The sequence below is a fragment of the Triturus cristatus genome, chromosome 9, assembly GCF_964204655.1.
Source record: "Triturus cristatus chromosome 9, aTriCri1.1, whole genome shotgun sequence".
Classification (NCBI taxonomy): Eukaryota; Metazoa; Chordata; class Amphibia; order Caudata; family Salamandridae; genus Triturus; species Triturus cristatus.
This window is the reverse complement of record NC_140592.1, coordinates 534,256,216-534,283,051: the sequence shown is the minus strand read 5'-3', so window position 1 is coordinate 534,283,051 and position 26,836 is coordinate 534,256,216. Positions and strand designations below refer to the sequence as shown.

The 26,836-nt window shown below is 45.0% G+C and overlaps 1 protein-coding gene across 6 annotated transcripts in view; it reads left to right on the top strand.

Annotated features, from left to right (window-relative positions):
- LOC146798257 (inositol-trisphosphate 3-kinase B-like) overlaps positions 1 to 26,836 on the top strand; it is an 856,729-nt gene that overhangs the window by 649,255 nt on the left and 180,638 nt on the right. For all 6 annotated transcript variants that reach the window (XM_085625536.1, XM_085625539.1, XM_085625537.1 and 3 more), the window contains one exon: positions 24,817 to 25,021. In XM_085625536.1, coding sequence (XP_085481662.1) covers positions 24,817 to 25,021 — 205 coding nt within the window. The remainder of the gene's footprint in view (positions 1 to 24,816; positions 25,022 to 26,836) is intronic.

Sequence of the window (26,836 nt, the reverse complement as noted above, 5' to 3'; positions counted from 1 at the left end):
GAAAGAAGAGGGAAACTGAAAAATCATTAGTGAAAGAAGAAAAGTGATTGAAAAAGGATAGGTAAGGTAGGAAAAGAAGAAGCAACAAATTTAAGAAATAAAAAAAGAAACATATACCATAGATTCCAGAACCATAATGATCGACTACAAAAGACATGAAACAGATGAGGGCTGTAAAGCCACATGAGGAAAATGGCACAACTAACCAGGTAACTCGGGGCGAACCGGGGAGGGAGGACATCATCTAAGCAGACCAAGAATAACGAAAAGGTATGCATGAAGGAAATACCGCACCTAATAAAAGAGAAATCATAACGGGTAAGTATAACATAGGGAAATTCGAGAGACTTAACTAAAATGAACAAAAACAACTTAATCAATATAATCTGAGCAACAGAACATATTGGACAAATTACAGCATAAAATTAAACAGTAACGTGTCTGGAAACATCCATATCGTCGTCTCTACATTGCTTCAAGAATCGCTGTAATAAAGCAGGATCTTCATAATTCGTTGTTCTATTTTTGTAAGTCAATTTGAACAAACAAGGGTGAAAGAGACAAAATCTGGCGTTGATAGAACAAAGTGCTGGCCTCATTTCCAGGAATTTTTCTCTTTGGTCTACTGTTTCTTTGGCATAGTCTTGCGCAAAAAAGAGATTAGAGCCTTGTCATGAAATACGGCCTTTGGGTTTATCTGCTTGTAGGATCTTTAATGAATGAATTAAAAGACATTTATAAAGCACATGGCTACCCAGGAGCGTCCCAGCGCTAAGAACCAACACAGGAGGGGGCGAAAAGATAAGGAAACAGAAAAGTCTTGAGTTGTGTATGGAAGGCCTGATGATTGGGAATAGTGAGAAGGTGAGGTGGCAAGGAGTTCCAAAGTTTGGCGGCATTATAGGAAAAAAAGCCGTCTGCCGCTTCTGGCCTTCTTTATTCTGGGGACCTCAGCCAATCGCAGTTCATCTGACAGAAGTTTCCTATTTGCTTTCTAGGGGCGGATCATGGCTGAATTGATGGGGGGGACCTCTCCCTTGCATTGTTTTATGAGCAATGCACAAGGCCTTGAATTAGATGCGTTCCTGTACTGGGAGCCAGTGGAGGGAGCGTATTGCCGGTTTTGCTGATTGTCTATTAGATAATCCCGTCAGAAGTTTGGCTGAGCTATTTTGGACTGACTAAAGTTTAGAAATTACTGAGGAGGGGGAGCCCAGGTATGGTGCATTCCCGTAGTCCAGCCTAGAGAGTATGAAGGATTGTATCAGTACCTTTGTTGATAGAGGGGGGAGAAGAGGGAGGATTTTGCGGGCCATTCTAAGCAGGCCGAAGCAGGTCGCTGCTGTCTTCCTGGCCTGTGTCCTGAAGGTCAGGTCCTGGTCCAGCCAGATGCCCAGGCTCCTGAGCTCAGTCTTCGGGGCTGGGGGTGGACCCATGCCGGTTGATCACTTGAAACTGAAGTTGAAGCTGAGGGGATTGCCCAGTAACATGATCTCCTGTTTTTCCACCATTAAGCTTAAGCTGGGACGAGTCCATCCAATTCAAGATGTCTTCTAGGCAGGTATGGAGACTGTTTATTTTACTGTCCGCTTGGTTGAGTGCAACCACCAATTGCGTATCATCGGCATAGGTCACTATGCGGATTCTTGAAGGGTCTACAATGGCTGCCAGAGGGGCCATATATACATTGAAAAGGGTTGGACTAAGGGAGGAGCCCCGAGGGACCCCGCTTGTCAAGGGAGTGGGTTCGAATAAAATGTTTTCCTCAAAAACCTGAAAGGTTCTTCCCTCCAGAAAGGAGTGCAGCCATTGGAGTACGGTGCCTGTAACTCCTATATTCCTCAGACGGTGTATTAGGGTCTTATGGTTCACCGTGTCAAATGCTGCGCTTAGGTCAAGGAGAATAATGGCTGTGGAGCCTCCTGAGTCAAGGATTTTTCTGCTTTCCTCTACCACTGCTAGCAGGGCCGTTTCGGTGCTCTGACGAGGTCGAAACCCTGTTTGGGAGGAGTGGAGCAGATTGTGGGTTTCAAGAAATCCCGAAAGGATATGATTGACTTACTTCTCTGCCACTTTACCTATTCCCGGCAGAAGAGATATAGGGCGATAATTGCCCAGATCTGCTGGGTCTAGGTTAGGTTTCTTAAGTGGAGCTTTGACCATGGCCCTTTTCCAGTTAGTGGGGACCATTCCTTCCTCCTAGTAATGCATTGATCAGGTCAGTTATGTTGGGAGCTATTGTGGATACTGCTTGTTTCAAGATATTAAGTGGCGCTGGATCCCTTGGTGATCCGCTCTTGACGGAGGACAACAAGGTAAGCGGAGTTTCCTGGGGCAGTGGGGGGAAGGTCTCTAGAATGTGTTTGGGGGTTCGTGGGTCCGGATTGATCTGGGTTTCCATTTCTTCATCCCTCAGTGACAGGGATTCCAGGATTAGTTGTACCTTAGTGTTAAAAATGTTTGCCAGTTTGTTGCACCGTTGGCCGGAGGGGTCCGCTGCAATACGTGGAACGGGCGTTTTCAATAATTTTTTGATAATAGTAAAAGTTTCTCTGGACGAGTTGGAGACTGATAGAATCTTGCCCTCATAATAGGAGGCCTGGGCCTTTTTTGTTTCTGCTTTATAAGCGCGTTCGCTGCTCTGTTTTCTAATTTTTTTGAGGGGAGGAATTTTTACCTCCACTGCCTTTCTTTAATCTTGCATTGCTGTTTTAATGCGCGCTGGTTGAGGAAGAACCAAGGTGAGTTATGAGACCCGCAGGTCTTTTTTATCCTGGTCTTTGGGAGGACCGAGTCGAGTGATTCCTCTTAGAGAAGTCATCGTTGGCTATAGCTGGACAAGGGTTAGGTCTAGGTTTAGTTCTTTCTAGTTCTTGAGTCCACTTCTCTAAGGGGAGCTTGGACCAGGGGCAGCCTAGGGTCCAAGTAGATTGGGTAGTGAGTTTATTGATCTGAGGGGACCATAAAAAGGGCGACCAAAAAATGGTCTGACCATGGAAGAGGGGTAGGATCTGACCCTTTAAGGTCCTCTAAACTAGAGAACACCGGGTCCAGAAGATGACCTTTCGCGTGAGTGGCCTGTGAGATTTTTTGGGGCAGTTGGAGAGCTGCAAGGTCTCTTGTCAGCTCAATTGCATTAGTTGCTTGTGTCTCGTCAAAGTGGAGATTGAAATCTCCAAGGAGCGTAAAATTAGACGCTGAGCTTGTCAGATTGGCTACTGCCTCCAGTAATGATTGGTTAAAGGATCCTAACGCTCCCGGGGGGCGATAGATGAGGATGCCTGTGAATGATTGGAGTGGCGTAAATTCTAGGTTGAAGTGGGCATTCTCACAATCTGCAACTGGGTTCCCAAGCAGACGGCAGGTGAACTGATCCTTATGGATTATGGCAATTCCACCCCCTCTGCCTGTTGTGCGATCTACCCTTTGCATCACAAAGCATTGAGGCAGTGCTTGTACGATATCAGGTTCGGAGCAGGCATTAAGCCAGGTTTCCGTAAGAAACAGCACATCTGGGTCTAAATCTTTTAATAAATCCGTGTATTCCAGAAAGTATATAATAACTCCTCGAGGTTTGGATGAAGAAACTGCCATGGTTGGAATATGACCTAAACAATGTGCTCTTTGAATATTTAAAGCAGGAGAGTTAGGTAAGCCAAGAACTTTTGGAAGAAAGGATTTGAAAAATGAAATGGCATCTGAACCTTCCAAGCCTTATGCCAGACCATAAATGCGCAAATTATTACGCCTGTTGCGGTTTTCCAAATTTTCCACATCTTTTTGAGTATCCCAATGTTAGATTTCATTGAAGGAACCTGGTTCACCACAACCTGAACAGTCAACTTGCTGTTCAATCTGCATAACCCTAGTCTCCATAGCAGACCACTTGTCATCCAAAGCTTGAAGTCTTATGTTCGTTTCCTCCATGTATGGTCGAAGGGCTTGTATTTTTTCAAGAAGTACTTCCAGAGTGCTTGGTGGAAGAGGCATAGTAGGTGAAGGAATGTCTTTTTTGATGCGTTTTCCAGAGGATAATATAGTTGAAGTGGTCAATTTAGGAGTAAGCTTGTTGGTGGGTAGCGGAATATTAGATGAAGCTACCAAAGTTTCCTTATTGGTAAGTGGTGAGGTACTTTTAGTGTTCTCCATACTTGTTGAAAGAACAGAATAAGGATTATGGTCTGCCAAAGATGAGAATGGTATTGAAGAACCAGTGACACGATGAGAAGTTTTTGTTTCCCCCCATAAAATGAGTGAGCATTGGATGCACAGAAAAAAGCAAGACTGCGTGGAAAAAATATGTGTCGTAGTAGCCAAAGAAAACCGTTCTTGAAATAACAGCAAGAACTACTGTAGGGTTCAATAAATTGGGCAATAGTCTTAAGTTATAATGAAGCTCAGCTTAGTTATAGTCCATTACTGTTTGACATGAGACCATATTTCAACATAGTGACAAGCGTCAGAAATCATGTGAGGAAAAAGCGCATTGTTTGCAACAAATTGGCACTATCCAAAAGGTTAATGCTAGTTTTGTTTACATTAAGACAAAAATCATAGATTTACTGTTGTAGAGGTTCCTTTTACAATCAGCCAATCACTGCAACTCTGAGTATTCAAGGCAATGTAATGCTGAGTCAGTTATCAAAAATAAACATTGCCCAGCTCCATTGTCTTCACAAAATAAATGTTGCTCATTAAACAAAAGAGAATTTGAACATTAAAATATAGTCTACATGTTATATCCCGTCCATAAATGCTCTTGTTTCCATTGAGAATATAAAATGCGGGTCATCTCTGAAGAAAAAACAAAATGGTGGGCGCGAGTCCTGTGAGAGAAACACTCCCGCCACAGTTGAGATGCAAATGACACTCACCTGCAAAGAAGAAACTACAAAAAAGGCTTCCAAAGCCTTTCATGAGATGAAGGATTCCATTTGGGAGCAGTAACACAGCGTAGGTCTGGTGGAAAAGCAGTCACTCCCACCAAGCCACTGTGGAGCTCGCCTAGCAAGTGGCCATCTTCGTTGGTGTCAAGCCACGCCCCCCTATTGATCCCATTCTGAATCATGATGTTCACTTCAGTATCAGTAATGCTTTTCTTCCACTGTCTACCTGAATACTGTGTCAAATTAACTTTTTTAATAGTCAGGCATACGGCTATACTCTGGCATAGGTTCGTTCGGACGGTGCTAAAATGAGTCCCATTTCATCGAGAACTCCTGTTATGATACTAAAGCCAGTCTGACGTATGGCAGACAATGTCATTTCAAACTCGGCATGATGGTGAGTGTGCACTCCACAGGGACCTTTACCCTGGCTAGATCTTCCTCACTTTTGATAAGCCTCAGCTCACCTTTTCTCTCGGGCCAGGTCATTTTATCCATTACATGAGTCTGGCAGAAATAGCCAGGGAAACATGGTCGGCCTATCCAGCTGCACCTCCACCTATGTACACTCTCGGGATCCTCCTAACATGTAGTGGGGGCCACCACTTGATCTCGCTATTGTACAAAGCCATGCATTCTGATGCAGCATGTCCCGGCCGCGGTCGCGGATGGCCTGGGACATAGACCTGGATGCTCTTCTTATAGAGGGGGAATGGTTACGACTCAATGACCTCACTCATACTATCTCCTGTAATGCCCACTTTAAGCTGCTGCATTAGAATTTTCTACATAGCACTTCTCTTACTCCTAAATGCCTAAAGCGCATATCTGTCTTGAGAGTGTGTGCTTGCCCCAAGTGTGGTCCCAGTGGGGCGGACTTCATGCACTTAGCCCAGCAATGTAGAGAGGTACAGGGTTGCAGGACCCGGATATTAGCAGAGATTTAGAGGACTGCCCATATACCTTTTACACATACACCACAGTGCTGTCTCCTGGGTAATGTTAGACGTCCAAAGGTTATGAATATGGCGTATAGATTTCTGCACTTAGACACTAGTCCTGGCCAGGCGACACATAGCTATAACCCAGATGACGCAGAGAGCACCTGAATTTACTTGCTGTCGTAGCAATGTGCCCATTGCTGAAGAGTCCCACATGAGGCTTGCCAGACGAGATGACAAAGTAATAGAAGATCTTCATGTTTGGAAGGACCTGTGTGATGTGTTTTTAGACCTAGAGGCAACCATGACCTCTTTTGAAGGAGACGATGCAGACACTGGGGAAACTGACGGGGAGGAAACAGTCTGGGTTGGTGTCCCATAGCCAAGGTATCCTGGTCTATAACAGGTGTTTATGTCCACGCAGTGGATCGAGTGTTGAGAGACTCAGAAAAGGTTACATGGGGCCAGTTAGAAGTGCTTTATGTGTCCCTGAACCAATGGCACTTGATTGTATGCTTACATTGTCATCTTATGCTGCTGTACTGTTTATGATAAAAATTGAAAAATGAATTACTTTTGGAATACATTTCCTTATTATGAGCTGATTACGATCTTAGCAGTCCTACAGTGGCGACGGTACTCCACCCTCTGCTGAAGGATCGTAAAAGCCTTGGCATGACCGCCCGCAAGATCAGGAGTTAAAATCCTGGCCTGGCAGGTGGTGTTGCAGGAGTCTGCAAGGCTCATAGAGGAGCCTATAATGCAGACCATCGCAGACAGACCTCTGACTGCTCCTTCATGCACGGTGTGGCATACATGTCACGCCGTGCAGGAAGTGGAGATGCAACTACAGGGGGGCGCTACATGTGACCCCCCCCAAATGCGCCCCCGGCCCAAATACAACAGAACCTTGTTAGAGCCCCCTTTGTTGGCTTTCTGCCACCCTTTTCATGGCGGGTCACGAAAATGCATCTCGTAATATGCATGGTGGTGCCGACAGTGGCTCCGCCAGCATATTACAGCTGGTTGCAGACGCCCGGCCCAGCGGGTTCTTTGCTCCCAGCAGTGCTGGCTCGCTCGGTCGGACCACCACAGCACCTATTACTGCACGTTGCCTCAGTGTAGCGGTGGTCTGACCGCTGAACTCGTAATAAGGCCCATAGTGTTTTTAAATCTCTAGTTGAAGTAAATCCTGTGCAGGTCATTAACCCCTTCGATGCGCATGACGGAACGGTTCCGTCATGCACGTCGGTTGCGCTGTGCGCATGACGGAACCGTTCCGTCATGGCCCCGCCCGCGCACGGAACCTTCAGCGTGGCGCGGAAATCCGCGCCGCGCTGAAGGGGTTAATGCAGCTTATCTGTTGGATGGCTTTGTTTCAGAACATAATTCCTCTGGGTATCACGCATGCTCTCAATAATGCCTTGATGCCTTTAATTTGAAAAAAATGGTACCCCAAATTATTTTTCCTCATTTATGTTTTCTTTCCATTTTCATAACTTTAGGTAGGAAGTGTTTCAACAAATTCTGCAAAGTATATACATCAGTGATTAATAATCAGATTTTACTGAATCTCCTTGAGTTTCTGGGAATAATAAAACCAGACAGATCTGACCAGCAATTAACTTTTGAAATGAGGAAATCTTTTCTGAAACAATGTGGGACTATGTATAGCTGGGCACTACAGTGCTCCTAATGTGTGTAATTATATATTTCCCAGGAAATACTAGTTCTGTTAATGTATTAATTCATATAACAATGGAAATAAAATAATTCTTGGTCAATTCATCATTTAAACAATTTTCTTCAATTTCTAGTGTAATGTATCGGTCTAGGTCAAACGTGAACTGTTTAACAGCACCCATGTACCATGAATCTAAAGGCACTTGCAAAACGTGAGAAACTTTATTATGTCTGTTGGACCCATAAACTGATGAATCTGAAAAAGGACCAGGAGTTATGACACCATCTAAAGGCACTTTCAAAATATCAGAAATGTCATCATGTGTATTGGACCCATAAACTGATGGGGAACCTTTTTCCCCAAACCACACAATCCAGCACAGGATACACAGTGAAGTCTACAGCTTGATGATCCCGACTTGCTCTGTGAGAAGAAAAAATGTGGTTAAAGTTCCTGAACCACAGGAGACAGCACAGATTAATTAGGAATATAGTTCTCATTTATCTAGAGCAAAACTGTAATCCGCATCATAATCCACATTAGAAGTAAAAACACTCCAGTTGTACTCCAAATATAGGACCATGGTGGAGAAAGGTATCTGTCACGAAACCAATAGTAAACAGTAAACCCTCTGCAATGTTGATTACTTGGAAAACAGTTTATGTCTCATATTTTAAAATCTCTATCAGAATAATTCTCTTACAGCACAACATCTTGTAATGACACAACTTTTCAATCAATGTCAGTTCAGTTGATGGCACATAATAAATCAAAGCAGCAGATTCAATCGGGAGGATTGTTGACATTGCAGCATCAGGTTCCTCCTCTGGAACTGGTACTGGGTGTAAATCTGGAGACACCCCAGACTGCCCCTGAATGGGGTTTAGGATTTCAGCATGGCTGTACTCTTCTTGGGAGAGTTCATGCCGGTTAGGTAGAGGATGTGCTGCTCTGCTCCAGAGGTCACCTTAGTTGCAGAGGGAGTCTGCTGAACAGAATTGGCTGATAATGTGATCGATGGACACCTTCCTGTTTTTCTTAGAGCCAGCCAAGGCAGTAAGATTACTATTGGAGTGCTTTCCACCTCCTGATCCTACAACGGGTAGCCTAGAATAATCTTTCTTACTGGGGATCTTTTTTGCACCAACTCTCTCACTTTGGGGACCCATCGGTCAGTGGCTTTAGGAGTCTTCGCCAGTGGCAGATTCACAGTGCTTCACATCAGAGAGTGTAGTTCTGACTTTCTTCAATGTTCTGCAACAAATTTAAGCACACAGAGATCAGGAAATTTTAGATCTGCCACCTTTCCAGGGGCATCAAAAATGGGCACATACATTGGCACTTCAAAGAATAAATGATTTACAGAAAAGGGTCTTATTTGTCTTATTTGTATTATGGGAATTTTGTTAACATATGGTGTGAAGATCAAAGGAAACAAGACCCTTTTAGTTTCCTATGGTGTGAAAAAGGCTTTCCACAACAGACATTAACATTGATAGTTTGATCCGCGCTCATTAAAGACAAGAAATCAGTTCCACCAAGCGAAGTAGTTCACACAGTTCTTTTTTCTTTAAATCTTTATTTTCTTCTCTTCAAAGTAGCCAATGAGTTTCGTCCTATTTAAGGACTTTTTCAGTGCTACAAGACACAAATAATATAAAATAAAACGCGTCGCTGTGAGGGTGCTGGGCAGTGTTGGACTGCATCTCCCAGAGGACCGAGGGGCTGCCTCACCTGTCTCCTGTTTTGAACTCCGCCCATAGCGCCTATTAGAAGACCTAGCGCTTCCCGCTTCGCGGGAAACGCGTCGCTGTGAGGGTGCTGGGCAGTGTTGGACTGCATCTCCCAGAGGACCGAGGGGCGGCCTCACCTGTCTCCTGTTTTGAACTCCGCCCATAGCGCCTATTAGAAGGCCTAGCGCTTCCCGCTTCGCGGGAAACGCGTCGCTGTGAGGGTGCTGGGCAGTGTTGGACTGCATCTCCCAGAGGACCGAGGGGCTGCCTCACCTGTCTCCTGTTTTGAACTCCGCCCATAGCGCCTATTAGAAGACCTAGCGCTCCCCGCGTCGCTGTGAGGGTGCTGGGCAGTGTTGGACTGCATCTCCCAGAGGACCGAGGGGCTGCCTCACCTGTCTCCTGTTTTGAACTCCGCCCATAGCGCCTATTAGAAGACCTAGCGCTTCCCGCTTCGCGGGAAACACGTCGCTGTGAGGGTGCTGGGCGGTGTTGGACTGCATCTCCCAGAGGACCGAGGGGCTGCCTCACCTGTCTCCTGTTTTGAACTCCGCCCATAGCGCCTATTAGAAGACCTAGCGCTTCCCGCTTCGCGGGAAACGCGTCGCTGTGAGGGTGCTGGGCAGTGCTGGACTGCATCTCCCAGAGGACCGAGGGGCTGCCTCACCTGTCTCCTGTTTTGAACTCCGCCCATAGCGCCTATTAGAAGACCTAGCGCTTCATGGGAAACGCGTCGCTGTGAGGGTGCTGGGCAGTTTTGGACTGCATCTCCCAGAGGACCGAGGGGCTGCCTCACCTGTCTCCTGTTTTGAACTCCGCCCACAACATTATATAATCTGTAGGACGCTCCACTACGCGGAACGCGAGCGGACGCGCCGGACGAAGCCCGGACAAAGGGCGGGCCGTCTGTGGCCGTCGGGGGCAGAAGGAGGCTGGGCTGGGCTATCCCCCTTGACTGATTTGTGGACTGAGTTGGGCGCTTCTAGAAGGTAGCGTGTTGTTGTTCCGCTACTATCTTTCTTTGAATAGGTCCTCTTGTTCGCCCTGCCAATAGCTTCTATTGTGACCCCCTTTTTATCATGGGTAAACGAAAGTATACAGAGAGCCAAGGGGTTGGTGGTGAAGGTAGCACAGCATTAAAACTGCGTAAAATGAAAAGAGTCCGTAGAGCTGCTAAACTGCCCGACCCAGAGGGGACTCTGGATCGTATTAATCTATTGGTAGGGGAGTGTGAAGCTATTTTGGGGTCTGAACAGGGAGTAGTTGGAGATCCATCTGTTATGCCTGGGGATGCCCCAGTGTATACCAAACACAGCTTACCCCCTATTGTTCCGGCCATGTTTCGTACCAAATCAAAAAAAGCATCCAGGGGTGAGGGGAGCACGGGAGTGGGAGTTGTACCTGATGGAGGGGACGTCTCGCTATCCGGCGCTTCAATTGACCCTGCGGATGCCGTACCTGATGTTCTGTGTTCCAATAGATTTGCCCCATTGATGAATGAGTTGAGGGAGAATAGTGTAGAATCAATTGATCCCTTACCATCTTTATTAATGGCCCCCCCATGTAGTATTGCTAGGATCCATGAGGATCCCCTATAAGCTCTTATTAAGTTAGTTTATTCACTGCGGGAGAAAGTTAGTGCACTGAAGGCAGTGATTAACACCATGACCGTTGCTGTTGGAAATTGTGCAATAGATCAACATCTACCCCCTTGTATCCCTAAGAAAGCACCCTCGTTACCCGTAGATGGTAGGATAGTCTCTCAGGTTAACCCACCGGGGCCGATAAAATCAGGAGTCCAAGTTAATGAGGTGGTAATGTATAGCGACGTAGCAAGGGCGGAGAATATTCGCACTTCGCGTCGCTCTGGGGGCATCCCTGTAGGTGCCCCACAGATCAATCCGAATTGCAAGAGGAATGAAGGAGAGAGGGGTTCTTGCTATTTGCACACAAAGACCCTTAGTAGGAAGGGGGACATGTGAGGAGCAATCTATGAATATTGATATCAGTCGCACAAATAAAATCTTTATGACTAATGTTCCAAAATTGATTAATAGTCGGGGCTCTGAGAATGCTGATTCGCTGAAAAACAAGGCGATTCATTGGTTGAGGCATGTCAGAGGTTGTCGCTCTGTTATCAGAGACGACATCATTAGAGCCACTAGACTTATCTCTCCAATGTCTTCAACTGATTGTATTGAACTAAGTTTAAGTAGTAGTGAACTTGTGGAAAATCTCTTTACCCTGGAGTTCAGGACAAGTCCCCCTAATGGCTCTCCTATTCAGCTAAGAAAATCTATATTGCATGGCTCAGGGTGGGTCAAGTGTGATCAATGGAGTGCTGACAGAGAGGTTGGGACTTCATTGGATAGTGTTGACTGACTAGATGCTCCGGGGGATACAGGCTCTTGTGGTTTTATCACAAGGGAAATAGATGAAGGGAATCTACTGCATAGTGCTAATAGTTGTTGTACTGGTCCTTGTTCTATTTCTACCCCTTATATGGGTATGGGTCCTAATAACTGCCCTTTCACCATTGCTCCAGAGCCGAGACTGACCCCCACTTTACCCCCGAATAACATTAGCCCTGCTTTTCAAGCCACTATGCCCACTAACAACTTTTTATGTATGGTGGGAGGTTCATTACTCTCTTGGAATATAGCTGGATTAAACGCTAAGTTGTCCATTGATGACTGGGTTAATTTCATTAATAATATGGATATATGCTTATTCCAGGAGACTTGGTTGTTAGAACCACGATTTTGTGTAGGTTATCTGAACTTCCACATTCTGGCCATAAAAGGGGCGCATGGCCAACCATCTGGGGGACTAACGATTTGGCTTCGACAAGAACTAAATCTAAACAGCAAATCCATCCCTACTGGGAGTAGAGATATCCAACTGCTAAGGCTAGAACTTGGTTCTGTGGGCATAATTGATATCTATAATGTCTATGTAAGGGGTTCTGGAGGGGTAAGATCACCAGTTTTTGACGAACTATTGAGGCTGTTCGATCTCCATTCAATTGGTACTTTTGTTGTAGTAGTAGGTGATTTCAATGTCACCTTTGATCCTTTGGTACTCCTTGAGGGGGATGAATACGAGAACGAAGAGGCACTTTGGGGCATCCCCCCATTAGAATTGCCTCCCATAAAAAGGTGGACGGAAGTAATAATACAGATTAACTCCCTTTGTATGGAGAAGAGTCTGAGAGCTCTGAACGGTAGGATGCCTAGTGACCGTAATGGTGCATATACATTTAATAATGGGCAAAGCAAGAGCCGTAATGACTATATCCTTGCCGCCGTGAGCCTAAGGCACTCTCTTGTTGATATGAAGGTTTTAGACCTCCCAGAAAGTGACCATAATCCCCTTTGTTTATCTCATAAGTGGTGGAAAAGGGATTGTGCTCTTTTGGCGGCAGGGGAGCTGCCCACCTCGGATGTCGTGTTATCTAATGATATGCGACGTCTGAGGTGGTCCTGTATACTGGAGAACCCTACAATTTTGCAAAATATCTCAAGGGAGGTTAGTAGCTCTATCCAGGAAATGGAACAGATTTGTTCTTCCAATGGTGATATAGGGGACATAACACTGATCCATAGTAGTCTTTTTACTTCCTTGAAATCCCAATTTTTAAAGAAAAAGAGATCTGGTCCAAAAGTGGTCCCAAGCCAAGCTAGTTGGTACAACGAGGATTGCAGACAGTCAAGGCTATTGCTGGGGAAAGCTCTAAAGGAAGGTGACGTAGGTGCTGTGCGTGTCACCAGAAATAACTACAAAAGTAGTATTGCCAGGGCAAAATGACATTGGGATGAACTCAAGGGGCAGGATCTTCTAGAAGCGAGTAACAAGAACAACAGTAAATTGTTCTGGGGTATCGTTAAGTGGGGCTATGGTGGCCAGCCGGAGAGGCCGCAAAATAATGTCCCTCCGGGGAGGTGGGTAGAATATTTTAAACCCCAGTATGCCTCTCACCTAGAAGCAGCAGGTAGTGTAGACACTGCTGCTGTGATAACTATGGAACCCGACTTCACTAGCACGGAAGTGGCTTTGGCACTTACCGGTGTAGCTCCAGGAAAGGCTCCAGGCCCAGATGGGGTCCCAGCGGATCTCCTTTTGAATGATAAGGTCAAATGGGGGAGATATATTCAATTGATCGCTAACGCCCTGGCGTTTGGTGCACCAATTCCCAGTGCGTGGAAAATGGCGGAGATAATTCCGGTCTATAAAAAGGGGGACCGGTCGCTCCCAGAAAATTATAGGCCGATTAGCCTGATTGATGCTACCCAGAAGATCATAGGCAGGTTGATCTTAAATCGTGTTAACCTGTGGACAGCATCAAACAGTATTTTGTCCCCATTCCAGGCGGGCTTTCGCCAACATATAAGCACGGTTGATCAGGTATTCCGTTTTGTTCTCTTGTACTGGAAAACTGTGACCCTGGGTAAGGGGAGCCTCTATGCGGTTTTTGTGGATTTGAGGGCAGCCTTCGATCTAGTCCCCCGTCCCAAATTATGGAAGGTGTTGAAAGATCTGGGACTTCATCCAGGGCTGCTGTCCTTAATCCAGAGGCTTCATGATGATAATACCGCTAGAATTAGGTGGGGAGGACAGGGCATGACAACAGAGGCCTTCCCGGTACAACGGGGGGTTCGACAAGGTTGTGCAATGGCCCCTACTCTATTTTCACTATACATTAATGGTATAGCTGAACGTCTCCTAGCAGCGAATACTGATGTCCCTTCTCTCGCGAACGCCAAAATCCCGATTGTAATGTTCGCCGACAACACGCTTTTAATTGACAAGACTCCTAGCGGTTTTCAGCGGGCATTAGATATCTTTGAGAATTTCTGTGTGGAACGTGGCCTTGAAGATAATGTAAAAAAAAAAACAAGTTCATGGCTTTTAATCCCCACAGACATTTTAAAAATACATTTTTATTGTTCAACCAATGCCTAGAACAAGTACAGGCTTTTACTTATCTAGGGGTTAATATCCAAAATAATCTCAAGTGGATGCATCAGAAGGAACTGGCAGCTTTAAAACATAGGCAGGTTACTGGAGTAATAAGTGGTGAATTTAAGAAATCTCTAACGAAACCGATTAAGCCTGTGCTCCAGGTTTATAATGCCAAAGCTGTTAGTGCAGCACTTTATGGAGCAGAACTGTGGGGCTTCGAGAACTTGTCCTCTTTAACCATCTCAGAGAACAAGTTCTTTCGAGGCATTACATCACTCCCTCAGAGTACGCCCTTAGTTCCTCTCAGGTATGACCTGGGGAAGAGCTCTATTGCTGATGTAGCCAGATTGCGTCCAATTTTATATTGGCGCAGACTGTGGTCAACTCCGGCATTAGCCCAGTATGCAGAGGGTTTCCTTGATGTGTTATCCATGGTTGGTTCTCGTAACATTGGTTGGTTTAAGGAACTCAGAAATTTTTTTGAGGCTTTGGGTATGAGTGATTTATGGAAGAAACCCTTGGGTGTTCCTTTTCCATCAAAAACCCTGTTGAAAGAAAAATATTGGGAGCTGATTAATGCTAGGATAATGATTGATTGCAACACCTCCTCTCTAACAGATGGTTTCTTGAATATAAAATCAGCCCCAAGGCTGGAGTTCTTTTGGGACCTTGTTACGAAAGTACTAGATAGGAAGTTGTACTTCCAGATGCGGGTGGGTTCATTGCCTGTGAATTCATTTACTACCCGGTGGTCTAGTAAAGATGATAACTTATGCCCATTATGTAAGTCTCAAGAAGAAACAATAGGCCAAATGTTTTTTGCATGCCCTGCTTATTTATCCCCGAGGCGGGTGTGGCTGAGACCAATTTGCAAACTATTGGGCATCAGACAAAGTGGCGAGGCAAAAAGGATCCTATGTACTAGTACAGCACCGGCTATTGTCGTGGCTGTGGCAAAATTTTTAGGATGGGCGTGGATTATAAGAAATCATAGTAATCGAGAGTGATGTGTTAGTTGTTCCTGGTTGCACACTCTGTAATTAACCCTGAGTATGTCTGTAGTAAGTTCTTTTTTTTTTTATTTTTGTATAAATTTTAAAGTATGTTTTTTAACTCTACTTGTAAGTAAGCGATCTTTTTTATTGGTCTTTTATGTATCTATGAATTGTATATATGCTGTATTGCTGCTATAGATCTTGTACTTGTACTTGTTTTGTATTGCTTTTATGACATATGTCGAATAAAGCGGATTGGATTGGATTGGATAATATACAATAATTTAAAATCCGTTTTAAAACATTAATGTGTGAATAACCTTAATTATTTACACTGTTCGAATATGAATCCATAACTCCTCTATTTACATATTTACATTATTTAGCAGGACAGTCATTTGATATTGAGGCCATGATCTTTTTATAAACTCAACCCCATAATTCATATATACAATATAAGATCAAAATTGCAACAGTTCATATTTACAATGTTAAATCGTCTCGCGCAGAAAGACAGTATGGGAGGCTTATTATATAATCACTGTCTTATGCTTGCAACATTATTATATATTCCGTGTGTATAAGCACATATGTCCATGCTAACTGATAAAAAATAACAAAAAGTGAGAAAAACTTTAATTGAGAAGGACAACATTTGGAGAAAAGCATACCTAGATTGCCACTTGTGAGAACACAGTCAATTAGTGAATACACAACCTTATATACTATCATTGTAAGATAAGCAGAATTACTTCAATGCCTGTAAAAGTACCTTAAAGGAGTGAGAGATAAATTAAACCAAAACTTTTAGCATTATGTGGTTACCTCATCAGTCATCCGTTTATTCGTACAAGTATTCCCTCCTCTCAAATTCAGCAGATATTATAATCTTTCTTCTAGGAAATAATAAGATATGGTAGTCACTTGACCGCTATTATATTTATTAATGCATCTTATTTTAAAACGTAACAGCTTTATTCGCCACAGGGCCATACCTGTGTCCCTACGGTATTGGGAACCACAGGTAAAGAGGCACTTTTCTTTTATTGTCCCACTATAGGGTTCCGTTGGTACAATAGCAGTCCCTGGCGCTACAAGATAGAATACATGAAATTGTTTTTGTTCCTATACATGCAAGAACTATTAGTTTCAAAATTCATAGAGACCAGATCTATGGTAAACTGAGTCTTATGTCTTATGCGCTGCAGAATGCAGCACACATAGAAAGAGGAAAATACTAGGAAAATTAAACATATTCCTCCTCGTTACGCCTCACCTAGGGAGACTTACAGATTTGGTGCTTGCCGGGCTTACATCACTTTGTAAATCTGGAGCAGCGTCAAATTCCATGGGTGTTGCATGGGAAAATCCACTGCAACGCCCATGAAATGCCTACCCTGCACAGAGTAAGGCGATGCAGAGATTTGCGCTGCACCCTTACTCGTGATTTATGAGGCAACTCAAAGCCACGTCGTGTGGTTTTGCGTTACTTCATAAATTGAAATGTGAGCCCTGCGTCACACTTGCACCACTTTACATGGTGCAAAAGTGACTATGGGCTTTCATAAATAAGCCCCTTAGTCTCTAACATGTCTAATGTCGTCAACGTAAGGTAGCTGTGTGCTCTTTCATTCCATATTTTTCTCAAAACGTGGGAGTAATCAGATCATACATGGGATTTACTCGCTTAGGATAATGTGGCAAGTAAGCTCTCCAAAAGTTAAGATATGTAATCATGGCTTGTAACTTTCTTAACATGTTTGCTGGTTGTAAAATAGTACACTATTAAGGCAGGTGAAAAGCCGTGACCCTTAATGGATATCTCTTGTCCGAGAAAAATCACATTCAAATAAGTAATTTTTGATTTTTTAAAATCTTTTTTATACCCATAGGCTAGCAATCTCACTATGCTTTCCACCCTAGTCAGGTGATCTGCCATGTCATCGTCAATGTATGATAGCGCCTTGGGATCTTGCTGTAAGATCTCCATAATTTTTACTGCAAACAAACTAAGACTGTTCCTAAATTACATACATAATCCCATATAGGCATTTTGAAACCCACTGAACGAGAAAGTGGTTAGATATTGGCTTTCTGGTGCTAAGGTTTGGCTGAAAACCCCATTGAATATGTTCAGGGTCGTTTTATATTATGTTCTCACCTGGTTTATCATTATTCCTATACTGTGAACATATTGTAAAGCACATGTTTGTGTGTATTTAAATTCCTATAATCTAAAACTATTCTATATAAACCATCAGGTTTCAATAGGGAAAAAAGAGGGGTATTACTGCAAGACATTGTTACACCTTGCTATTGTAGCTGATCTCAATTTGCTTTTGTGGCACGTTTAGCTTCTGGCTTCCGGTGATGTAGAACCAATCCTTTGTCCAACCCCCCCCCTTGGTTTTTGTATAATGTGGGAGCCTGCTATTAAGCCCGTTCACGTATATATTTTTCCTTTTGCGAGTCAGGTACTAAGGAGGAGAATGCTTGCATTATCACTTACCTCGAGATGCATCCATTAAAAAACAGAGACCAACCAACCTTTGCAAGAATGATATCATAAACTTCTAATAAATGAGGTCAGAATATTGCTTTTATGCTATTTGTTATATGCCTCTCAATCTGTATTTCTACATTATAAGCCCTATCTGGAGGATTTACATGTCCATCCAGTGTTCAACCTGTTTATGTACTTTAGAGTCACTACCAGACCACCAGATGCTCTTTAAGTGTCTAGTAAACTATTGTAACTTCTGCTGCACTGTCCAGAAATGGTGTCACCCAAGTCCCATTCTATAGAAGTATCACTAGTTTGCGGGCATGTTTATTTGTTAGTCCAGCATCTTTCTTCTTTTGAAACCTTTCCCTTCATTCTTTACACTAACCTCAGCTTCATGCCCTGATTCACTCTTCTGCTTGACATAATTCTCTTTCCTGCAGTACTCGGTAATCCAATTCTATCAGTCCTTTTACTGGCAGAGTCCTGAATAAATGGGATGGATGGCTATCAGACTGCAGATACTTATCTGGCATTTTAATTTTCTCATGGTCCCTCAGATATCTTCGCCGGCCAGTTTGCTGTGTTGAAGGAGATCCAGTCCTTACTTTTTTTGTTTTACTTCCTGCTTCCTTTTAGTCTATCGCATGGCTTTCTCCTTGTCAGAACACTCAATTTCGGGGTTTTTTGCATAGAGATTTAGTTTAAGTGTCCGTGAACCTAGGACACACAGATGAGTAAATTTACTGAAATAATTTTTAGTACTTTCCGTTTTTGGTCTTAAACTGGGACTGCTGCCAACTTCGGACATACTGCCAGAACGGTGGCATCTCCTCGGACATTGCTCAGAATAAACGAGGAGAGTGCTTCAAAACTGCACATATTCATCCCTAAATCCAGAGCCGGTGCAGCTCTGTGCTCACTTAGTACTTGTTTTAACACCTGTGGTAACCCCACTAATGGGGTTGTGCCCGGTGAAGTAGTATAAATACTCTCAGACACATCTTCCTAGGTGTTGCATTTATCTACTGGCAGCACGATCCGAAGGGGAAGACCTATTTAAAAAGGATATGCTTGTCCTGGGGTGTAGTATGAGGATAGACTGCCTCCAACTGGTTTCTCCTGCGAGTAATCCAGAATGGAATACTTTTTGATTTGTGGGTCCTTTGCCCAGGTAGCTTTTATAGTCTGTGGGCTAGTGGCCTGTATTGTGGGATGCCCACGTGGTGCAGGTCTAAAAGGAACTGGTCCTGTGACAGATGTTTTTAGGATGTACTGTTGAAGTTATTTATAGACATTCAGTACTTGATTCGGTAACCTTGTTACTTCTGCGTGTGTCAGATTTGTTGAGTCCGGATATGGTGTGTACACAGCCAATGCAGACCAAATGGCCACCTCATTATTTAGAGGTCCCATTCTAACATTCTGAACTACATGAGGTAGGTCACCACCAAACCATACTTGCTATTCCTGGCACCTTAATGGGACTTCCAAGTCAGGGTAGGGTACAAAATTAGCTGGTACCTCTGCAGATCTGTCTGTATGAAAGTTCTCTGTGTTGAGATCTACAGCAACAAACTTCACCAATGGGTAAAATATTTCAAAGGGATAAGCAACATGTGCATTTGTAATAAATGTTATCCACGCCTGTGTTAGGGACACCCCTATCAAGGAGATGTACTGTGACTGGTGACTTGTAATGTACCCCTATCACTACAGGAGCAGTTCGCATCTTTTCTTCTTTTGATAAACGAAATGTATTGCATTTTGCACAAGATGTACAACATGGCACACAGACAGTGTTACAGCAGCTAACCACAGTACAGGCCATAAGGGTGGTATAATATCATAGATCAGTGGCAACACCTCAAAACACGTATCAAATGGCGGGCCCTCGGCAAATTATCCCAGCCACTTACCCCATACTCAGGCATGCTTCAGGGGGCATCCTCCGGCCTCATAGACAGATCGCTCTCATTGTGCACACCAGTTCAAAACCCTGCCTCTATTGCAAAAGAGTGGGAGAGGCAGGGTTCTTCCAGCGAGTAGCAATTTCCCCCTTGGCCACCATGAAGGCTGTACCAAGGAATGTTAGATCTGCCCTCGTGCCCCCGGAGCCCTCCAATACCCCCAGCATGAGCACCAAGGGTGAAAGAATGACCTCTCTACCCAGGACTTCAGTCAATTCCCCCACCACTGCTGTCAAACTCCTAAATCCTGGAGCATGACTACACCATGTAGTAAAAGTTGGCAGGGGTGCCCACGCAGCGGGGGTGTTTAGTACGGAAAGAAGACCTGTATGGTGCAACCTACCCGGGGTAAGGTAGGCACAATATAGATAGTATGTCTGAATAAGGTGCAGCCTGGTGGAGATGGTGATGGCCCTAGGTGCCATCATTGCATCCTGCCAATCATTATCCTCAAAGGAACCCAGCCAGTCCTCCCGACGAGACCGGGTGATCCAGCGTACCCGAGGCGTTGATTATCAAAGTACGGTAGATTTTGGAGACCCCACCCTTGTCCAGTGTAACCATAAGAAGCTTGGCCTTCAGCAGACTAAACTCCAGGAGTGGGTCGTTCTGAGATATATATGAGTGAGGAGTCTGTGTCACAATTGGAGATACTTGTAGAATTGTGCACAGGTGAGTGCGTAGGTTTTCTGGATCTCTTGAAAGGAACTCATGTGTGACCCCCAACCACCCGGCAGTCAGCTGCGAGATGCCGAAGGGATTCCATTTCCCAAGAACTTGTAGCGCCGCCAACTCTCACTGCCAGGTGACAAGCCAGAGAGGCATTTGCAGTGTAACTATGGTAACCCAATGTGTATGGTGGAGTGCGGCCCTCCAAGCGGGGAAAAACACTCTGGTCACCGGAGGAGCCGTGCAGGGGATCTTTAAAGCATAGCCATAATTTGAGAGCACTCCAAAAGCAAAAGTGCCATTCTGTAAGCAGGGTCCGGCCAACCTCTGTTAAACCAGTTGCGTAGAACCAGAAGTTGGAAGGCAAGGTAATAAAGGTATAGATTGGCCATTCCTAAGCCTCCATCATAAGGGGCACATTGGCTAGAGGCTGGGTCTGGATCTGTGCCACAAAAAGGAGGTTGCAACCCTATCATGAGCATGGAATCAGGTCCATGGTATAGATCGCGGGAGATTCGGAAGATATAAAGAAATCTTGGCAGGATCATCATCTATACAGCCCATCACATTCAACTGAACAGATTGCCATTTGGCAAGGTCTTCTTTAGCTGTCTGTGTCAAACACCAGAGGTTGAGGGACGAGGTAAGCTCTAGGTGGAGCACCACCCAGAAGTTAAAACTAAGACGACGTATTGGGATATTATCTTCCCAATCAAAACAACCTCGGGTCGGAGCCTGAGGCACTAACAGCAATTTAGACTTATTCAATCGAAGGCCAGAGGCCTCTCTGAAACACTCGAGGAGGCAGAGGCAGCGAGGCCCACTTACCGCGGGACCTGCAAGGCAGAGAAGGACATTATCAGCTCAGTGGGCTATGTGGTCCTCATGTTCCATGCTCCAACTCCATACGTGTATTTGAGCATCACAACGAAGGAGGCATGTCAATCGTTCTATCGCCAGCGTGAAGAGGAGAGGAGACAGGGGGCATGCATGCCTAGCACCCCTCCTGATAGAAAAGGCGTTGGACAGTACACTGTTAAGCTGAACCTGCATTGTGGGGTTAGAGTACAAGGCCCGGACGAGCCCACAGAGGCGGGGTCTGATCCCAGCCTGAGTCAGCATGTGTCCCAAATATCCCCAGTCTACAGTCTCGAACCCCTTTTCAAAAGCAATTAATAGCTAGGCCAGGCTAGATGGAAGGAGATGACGGTGGGCCAGGGCCACGTGGAAGCACCGAAGGCAATGCCTTGTACTGCGGGGAGGCATGAAGCCACATTGATCCGGGTGTATGAGGACATGGAGGGCCTGCTTAAGACAGATGTCCTAAAGCATGGCGAAGATCTTGCCCTCACGGTTGATGATGGATATTGGACGGTAGTCGGCACAGGCGGTGGAAGGGGGCTATGTCTTCGGGATTATCATGATTGTAGCGGCGTCTGTTTCCAAGGGAAAGGCGCCCCTCTGTGCAACCTCATCATAAAGGGGCAGGAGTTGGGGAGTCCGAATGTCCTGGAATGTTGTATAGTACTCTGTGGGGAATCTGTCAAGACTGGGTGACTTTTCGGGTGCCCCCATTCTAGCCGGCCCAGGGTCCAGTAGTAAACTGGTCCATGTGGGTCTGAGAGGTGGTCACCGATAGGGTTTATCTTTGCCCATATTGTTGGGGGGGTATGTGTCCACATGGTATTCCCTCGGCATGGGGCCCGGCCCGCTTGCCACGTTGCCTGTGGCAGCATGAGCAGCTGAACCCTAGGGAACAATGTGCCTCTCCCAGGTCAATGAGAGCAGGACTCCCCGTGTGTCGGGAGACCATCAAATTTTGCAGGGACCGAAGTGGATGGATCTCACAGGGCCTCTGCCAGGATGAGAAAGGATCAGGAGGGACAGCACATGCTGGGATGAGCAACTCCAGGGGTAGCAATGGCCCCATCCAGGGGAGAAGACAAACGATCGTGTGGAAAGGTAGCGTATCATTTTTTAATGAAAAGATTCAACAAACATGAGATTCAAAACCAGGAAATCAAAATATGGGAAATAACCTTTCATGTGTCAAGTTCCTGATCAACATACAGCACATATGTAGCGCCTATCAAAGCTGAAGGCGGTAACCAATATTACAACAGGCATCTCTGCTAAATGCAATATTTGAGTATGCCATCCAAACCAACTCAGAAATCTAGATAATGGGTGCTCCACTTTGGGTGCCAAATGTTACATTCTCTAGATTTTCTGGGGTTGCAGAGTCTGGTTTTCTAGACCTCCTGGCACTGCAAACTCAGTCAATATGCCAACCTTAATCAGAAAACCAGTTGGACTGCAACCTGTACTCAACCCACTAAGCAATGTTTGCCTAAAATGCGCTTCGGTAACAGTCGATCCCATGAGATGTGACAGGCACAGTTAGTGAAACAACAAATCGTCTTTCGTAAATTGATAACACGCTCAAGGGTCACTAGGAAATAGAATATACAATTCAAGCCCCATCTAGCACATGCAATATGAATAGTAACCACAATGAAGATAATCATCACGGACGTTTATGAGCAGTGTAAATACTAAAAAGTAAACATATACTGTTTCTAGCACAATAGCAAATAGAAAGCCTATTCTGAGTTTCAGAGATGGTTCACAGCCGCATACCTGTTTTCAGAATGATAAGTTTTATTTTTGGCTCACAAAGGCAGCTGTGTGTGCATGATATAAGCTGCTGGCAACTCAGACAGACAGACAGTGAATGCTGATTGCCTCCCAGCAGCCTTTCGATAAAGTGGGTGCACAATTATGCCTGTTCCAGTGGCCATCAGAAATGAGCCTCTCTAACTCTTAGCTCCCTGTGCACAGGTTTAATAAGATTGTTCTGAAGCTTTTTGAAGACATTCGGGATAATCAACGGAAGATATTATGCCCTTGCAGACAGTTTCACTCTATTAGACAGAATTCTTTTGAATAGACAACAAAATGAAACACACAATTATTAAATCCTAGGAACTCTGATTTCATAATAATTTCATAATATTGTTTAAACCTGGAATGATCAACTTCAATGATTAAATACCACAAACATAAAACAGAACAATAGGAACATAATGTGGACTTGATTTAATAACAGATATTCACTTTTGATTAATTAGTTAGCACACTTCATCGCAGCGGGGAATTCGGACATAAAATGGGGGAAAAGCATTATATTTACACCAGAATTTATTGGGTATACAAAGATCTCTGCAGCAGGTGCCTTAACCTCATAATATATTCTAAAATGCAGTCTGTTTGTGATCAATTAAGTAGTTCAGAAAAGATTTCTTATGACACTTGCCATGCTTGACATTTTCTTTGGGAGTGGAATGTTTTGCAGAAGTAAATGTATAATTTGTCAGAATCCGCTCTTACTGCCCCCACTTTACCCCCAATTTACGGGACCCTGATTTTTTTTTCTCCATTTCCAGCACTTTATGAAAGAAAATATGTAAAAAAACACACTGCCGCTTTGCTAACTTGTGAGAGTTTCTTGCACCTTGTGAGAATGCGAAAAAAAGTCTCAGAATGCGTTAAGTCTTACCTCTGATGGGTGACTCGTGCCATGGTAGCATACATTTGACAGGAATGATGAGGTTAATTAAATGAAAGGCTGGCATGCCATAGTGAAACCTGGCAAACATCAGAACAAAAGCTAGATCTTGTTCTAGTCCATAACGATGAACAATAAGGGGTAGGGGCTCGATTTGTTTGCATTACGATCTCCTCTCCATTCGCTTAATTCAAACATTGCGACCTCTAGGAATGGCATATGTATTTTCTTTAATTAAGAGCATTTGTAGTAGCATTCAGAAGCTCCCCTTTATTACCAGGCCCCATACTTCGTTAATGCATTCATTAATTTCCACAGTGGATGGTAACAAGCATATATGGCAAAATAAGGGCGGGGATTCAATAAGAAGGAAACAGATCATGTTGTGATAGATAGTTTTTTCACTCTGAATATTTTTCAACAGTAATCACTTTTTGAGGAATTTAGATTCGCCAAAGAAAGAATAGATGAGAGGCAAAAAACACATTGTTTGATGATGAGTAGTGAGTGATTAACAGAGATACCTGGATTCTATAGCTCCATGTCCAAGATCTTGATTTCGGAAATGAACAGATGTCGCACTGCATTCCAAGAACTGTGGCCTCTCCAAGATTTAATTTAGCTCGAGAATTCCATGCGATGCCAGATTCATCTACAGCACTGATTAAAAAGGAATGAAATGGTTAATTTGTAGCATCATCATAAAAAAAGACAGAGAAAACTAGAGGCTGGGTGCTAGCCATTTAAAATATTAATTTATAGTTGAAAACACAACGGCCTTGCTTGATGCATGATGCACTCTCTCCAAACTTTCCCCACAGGCCAGGCCCTTCCGTTAAGATGCCAACTGAGTCTCATACACTAATATGGATCGGCTTAACATTTTTGATGTGTTTGTATTTCAGGACCTACTTAGAGGAAGAACTGGCCAAGGCCCTTCAGAAACCGACCTTGCGGACAGACATGTACCAAAAGATGGTGAAGGTAGATCCCACTGCCCCTACCATGGAGGAGCACGCACACCAGGCCATCACCAAGCCACGTTACATGCAGTGGAGAGAGTCCATCAGTTCCACCACCACAGTCGGCTTCAGGATAGAAGGCATCACGGTAGGAGTAAAAATAATGGCCTGTAGGAGGCATGTATATGGCAGAATGAAAGGAAGAGAAGATTTGAAAGCACACAGGATGTGGTCTGATGGCTAGAGCTGCTGACTTTCAATCATTCAGGGAATTGTAAGCGCGCTACGCACCCGTGAGGGTCTTAAGGCGCTGAGGGGGGGGGGAGTTCCGCAGATCTGTATAGCCGAAGAGCCAGGTCTTGGGGATCTTCTTGATGGTGTTCAGGGAGGGGGCGCATCTGATGTCTGCCGGTAGTTCGTTCCAGGTCTTGACTGCAATGTGGGAGAAGGATCTTCCGCCTGCTCTGTGGATGCGCCAGGTTCCGGCCAGTGCGAAGTTGGTAGATCGGAGGTTTCTTTTGGGTGCATGGAAGTTGATTCTGTCGTTGAGGTATTTGGGTCCGTTGTTGTGTAGGCATTTGTAGGCGTGAGTGAGGATTTTGAAGGTGACTCTTTTCTCCACAGGGAGCCAGCGGAGATTTCGTAGGTGTTGGCTGATGTGTTTGTGCCGGGGGATGCCGAGGAGGAGTCTTGCGGCGGTGTTCTGTATTGTCTGGAGTTTGCGGAGCAGGGACTTGTTGATGCCGGCGTAGAGTACGTTTCCATAGTCCAGTCTGCTGGTGATGAGTGCGTTGGTGACTGTCTTCCTTGACTCAGGGGGGATCCATTTGAAGGTCCTGCGGAGGATGCGGAGGGTGTTGAAGCAGCTGGAGGTGATGGCGTTGATCTGATGAGTGATGAGTCAAGTACGATGTTGAGGTTTTTGGCGTGGTCTGAGGGGGTGGGTGGGCTCCAAGGGCGGTCGGCCACCAGGTGTTGTCCCATGCTTAAGGGGTGGTTCCAAGGACGAGGACTTCTGTTCTCTCGGCGTTGAGCTTCAGGCAGCTGTTGGTCAACCAGACTTCAACGTCTTGCATTCCTTTCTAGGAGTTGAGTTTGGCATTGGTGGGGTCTTTGGTGAGGGAGAGGATGAGCTGGGTGTCGTCAGCGTAGGATACGATGTTGAAGACGTGTTGTCGGACGATGGCTGCGAGGGGGGCCATGTAGATATTGAAGAGGGTCGGGCTCAGTGATGACCCCTGTGGGACTCCGCAGATGATTTTTGTGGGATCGGAGAGGAAGGGTGTCAGTCTGATCCTTTGGCTTTTTCCGGTGAGGAATGATCGGATCCAGTCCATGGCTGTTCCTTGTATACCGGCTTCGAGTAGTCTGGCTACTAGTGTGCGGTGGTAGATGGTGTTGAAGGCCGCTGATAGGTCGAGTAAGATGAGAGCTGCGGAGTGACCTTGATCCAGGAGGGTGCGGATGTCGTCTGTGGCAGCGGGTAGGGTGGTCTCGGTGCTGTGGTTGCTTCGAAATCTGGATTGGGACGGGTCGAGAATCTTGTTGTGGCTGAAGTTCCTCTTGGTGGTTCTTATTTTGGTTGTGGTAGTCTCTGTCATGGCGTACTTGTAGGTGGAGTAGTTTTCAACTGTCTTGGTGTTTCTCCAGTTCTTCTCCAGGCGTCTGCAGGTGCGCCTGACTTCTTGGAGGTCAGTGGTGAACCAGGCGGCTTTCCTGGGGCGCTGTTTGTCAGGGTTGCGTAGCGGGGGAGCTCGTCTGCGCAGTTGGAGATCCATGTGTGGAGTCTCCTGGCTTCGGTGTTCGCGTCAGATGTCCAGGTGTGGTTGTCTCGGGGGAGGGTGGAGTTAAGTTGGTGCTTTGGTGCTGGAAACCAAGGTTCGAGCCTCGGGGTCACATCCACATCCTGTGATTCTGGGCAAATCACTTAATCTCCTCATGCCTACCAAAAAAATAATTAAAA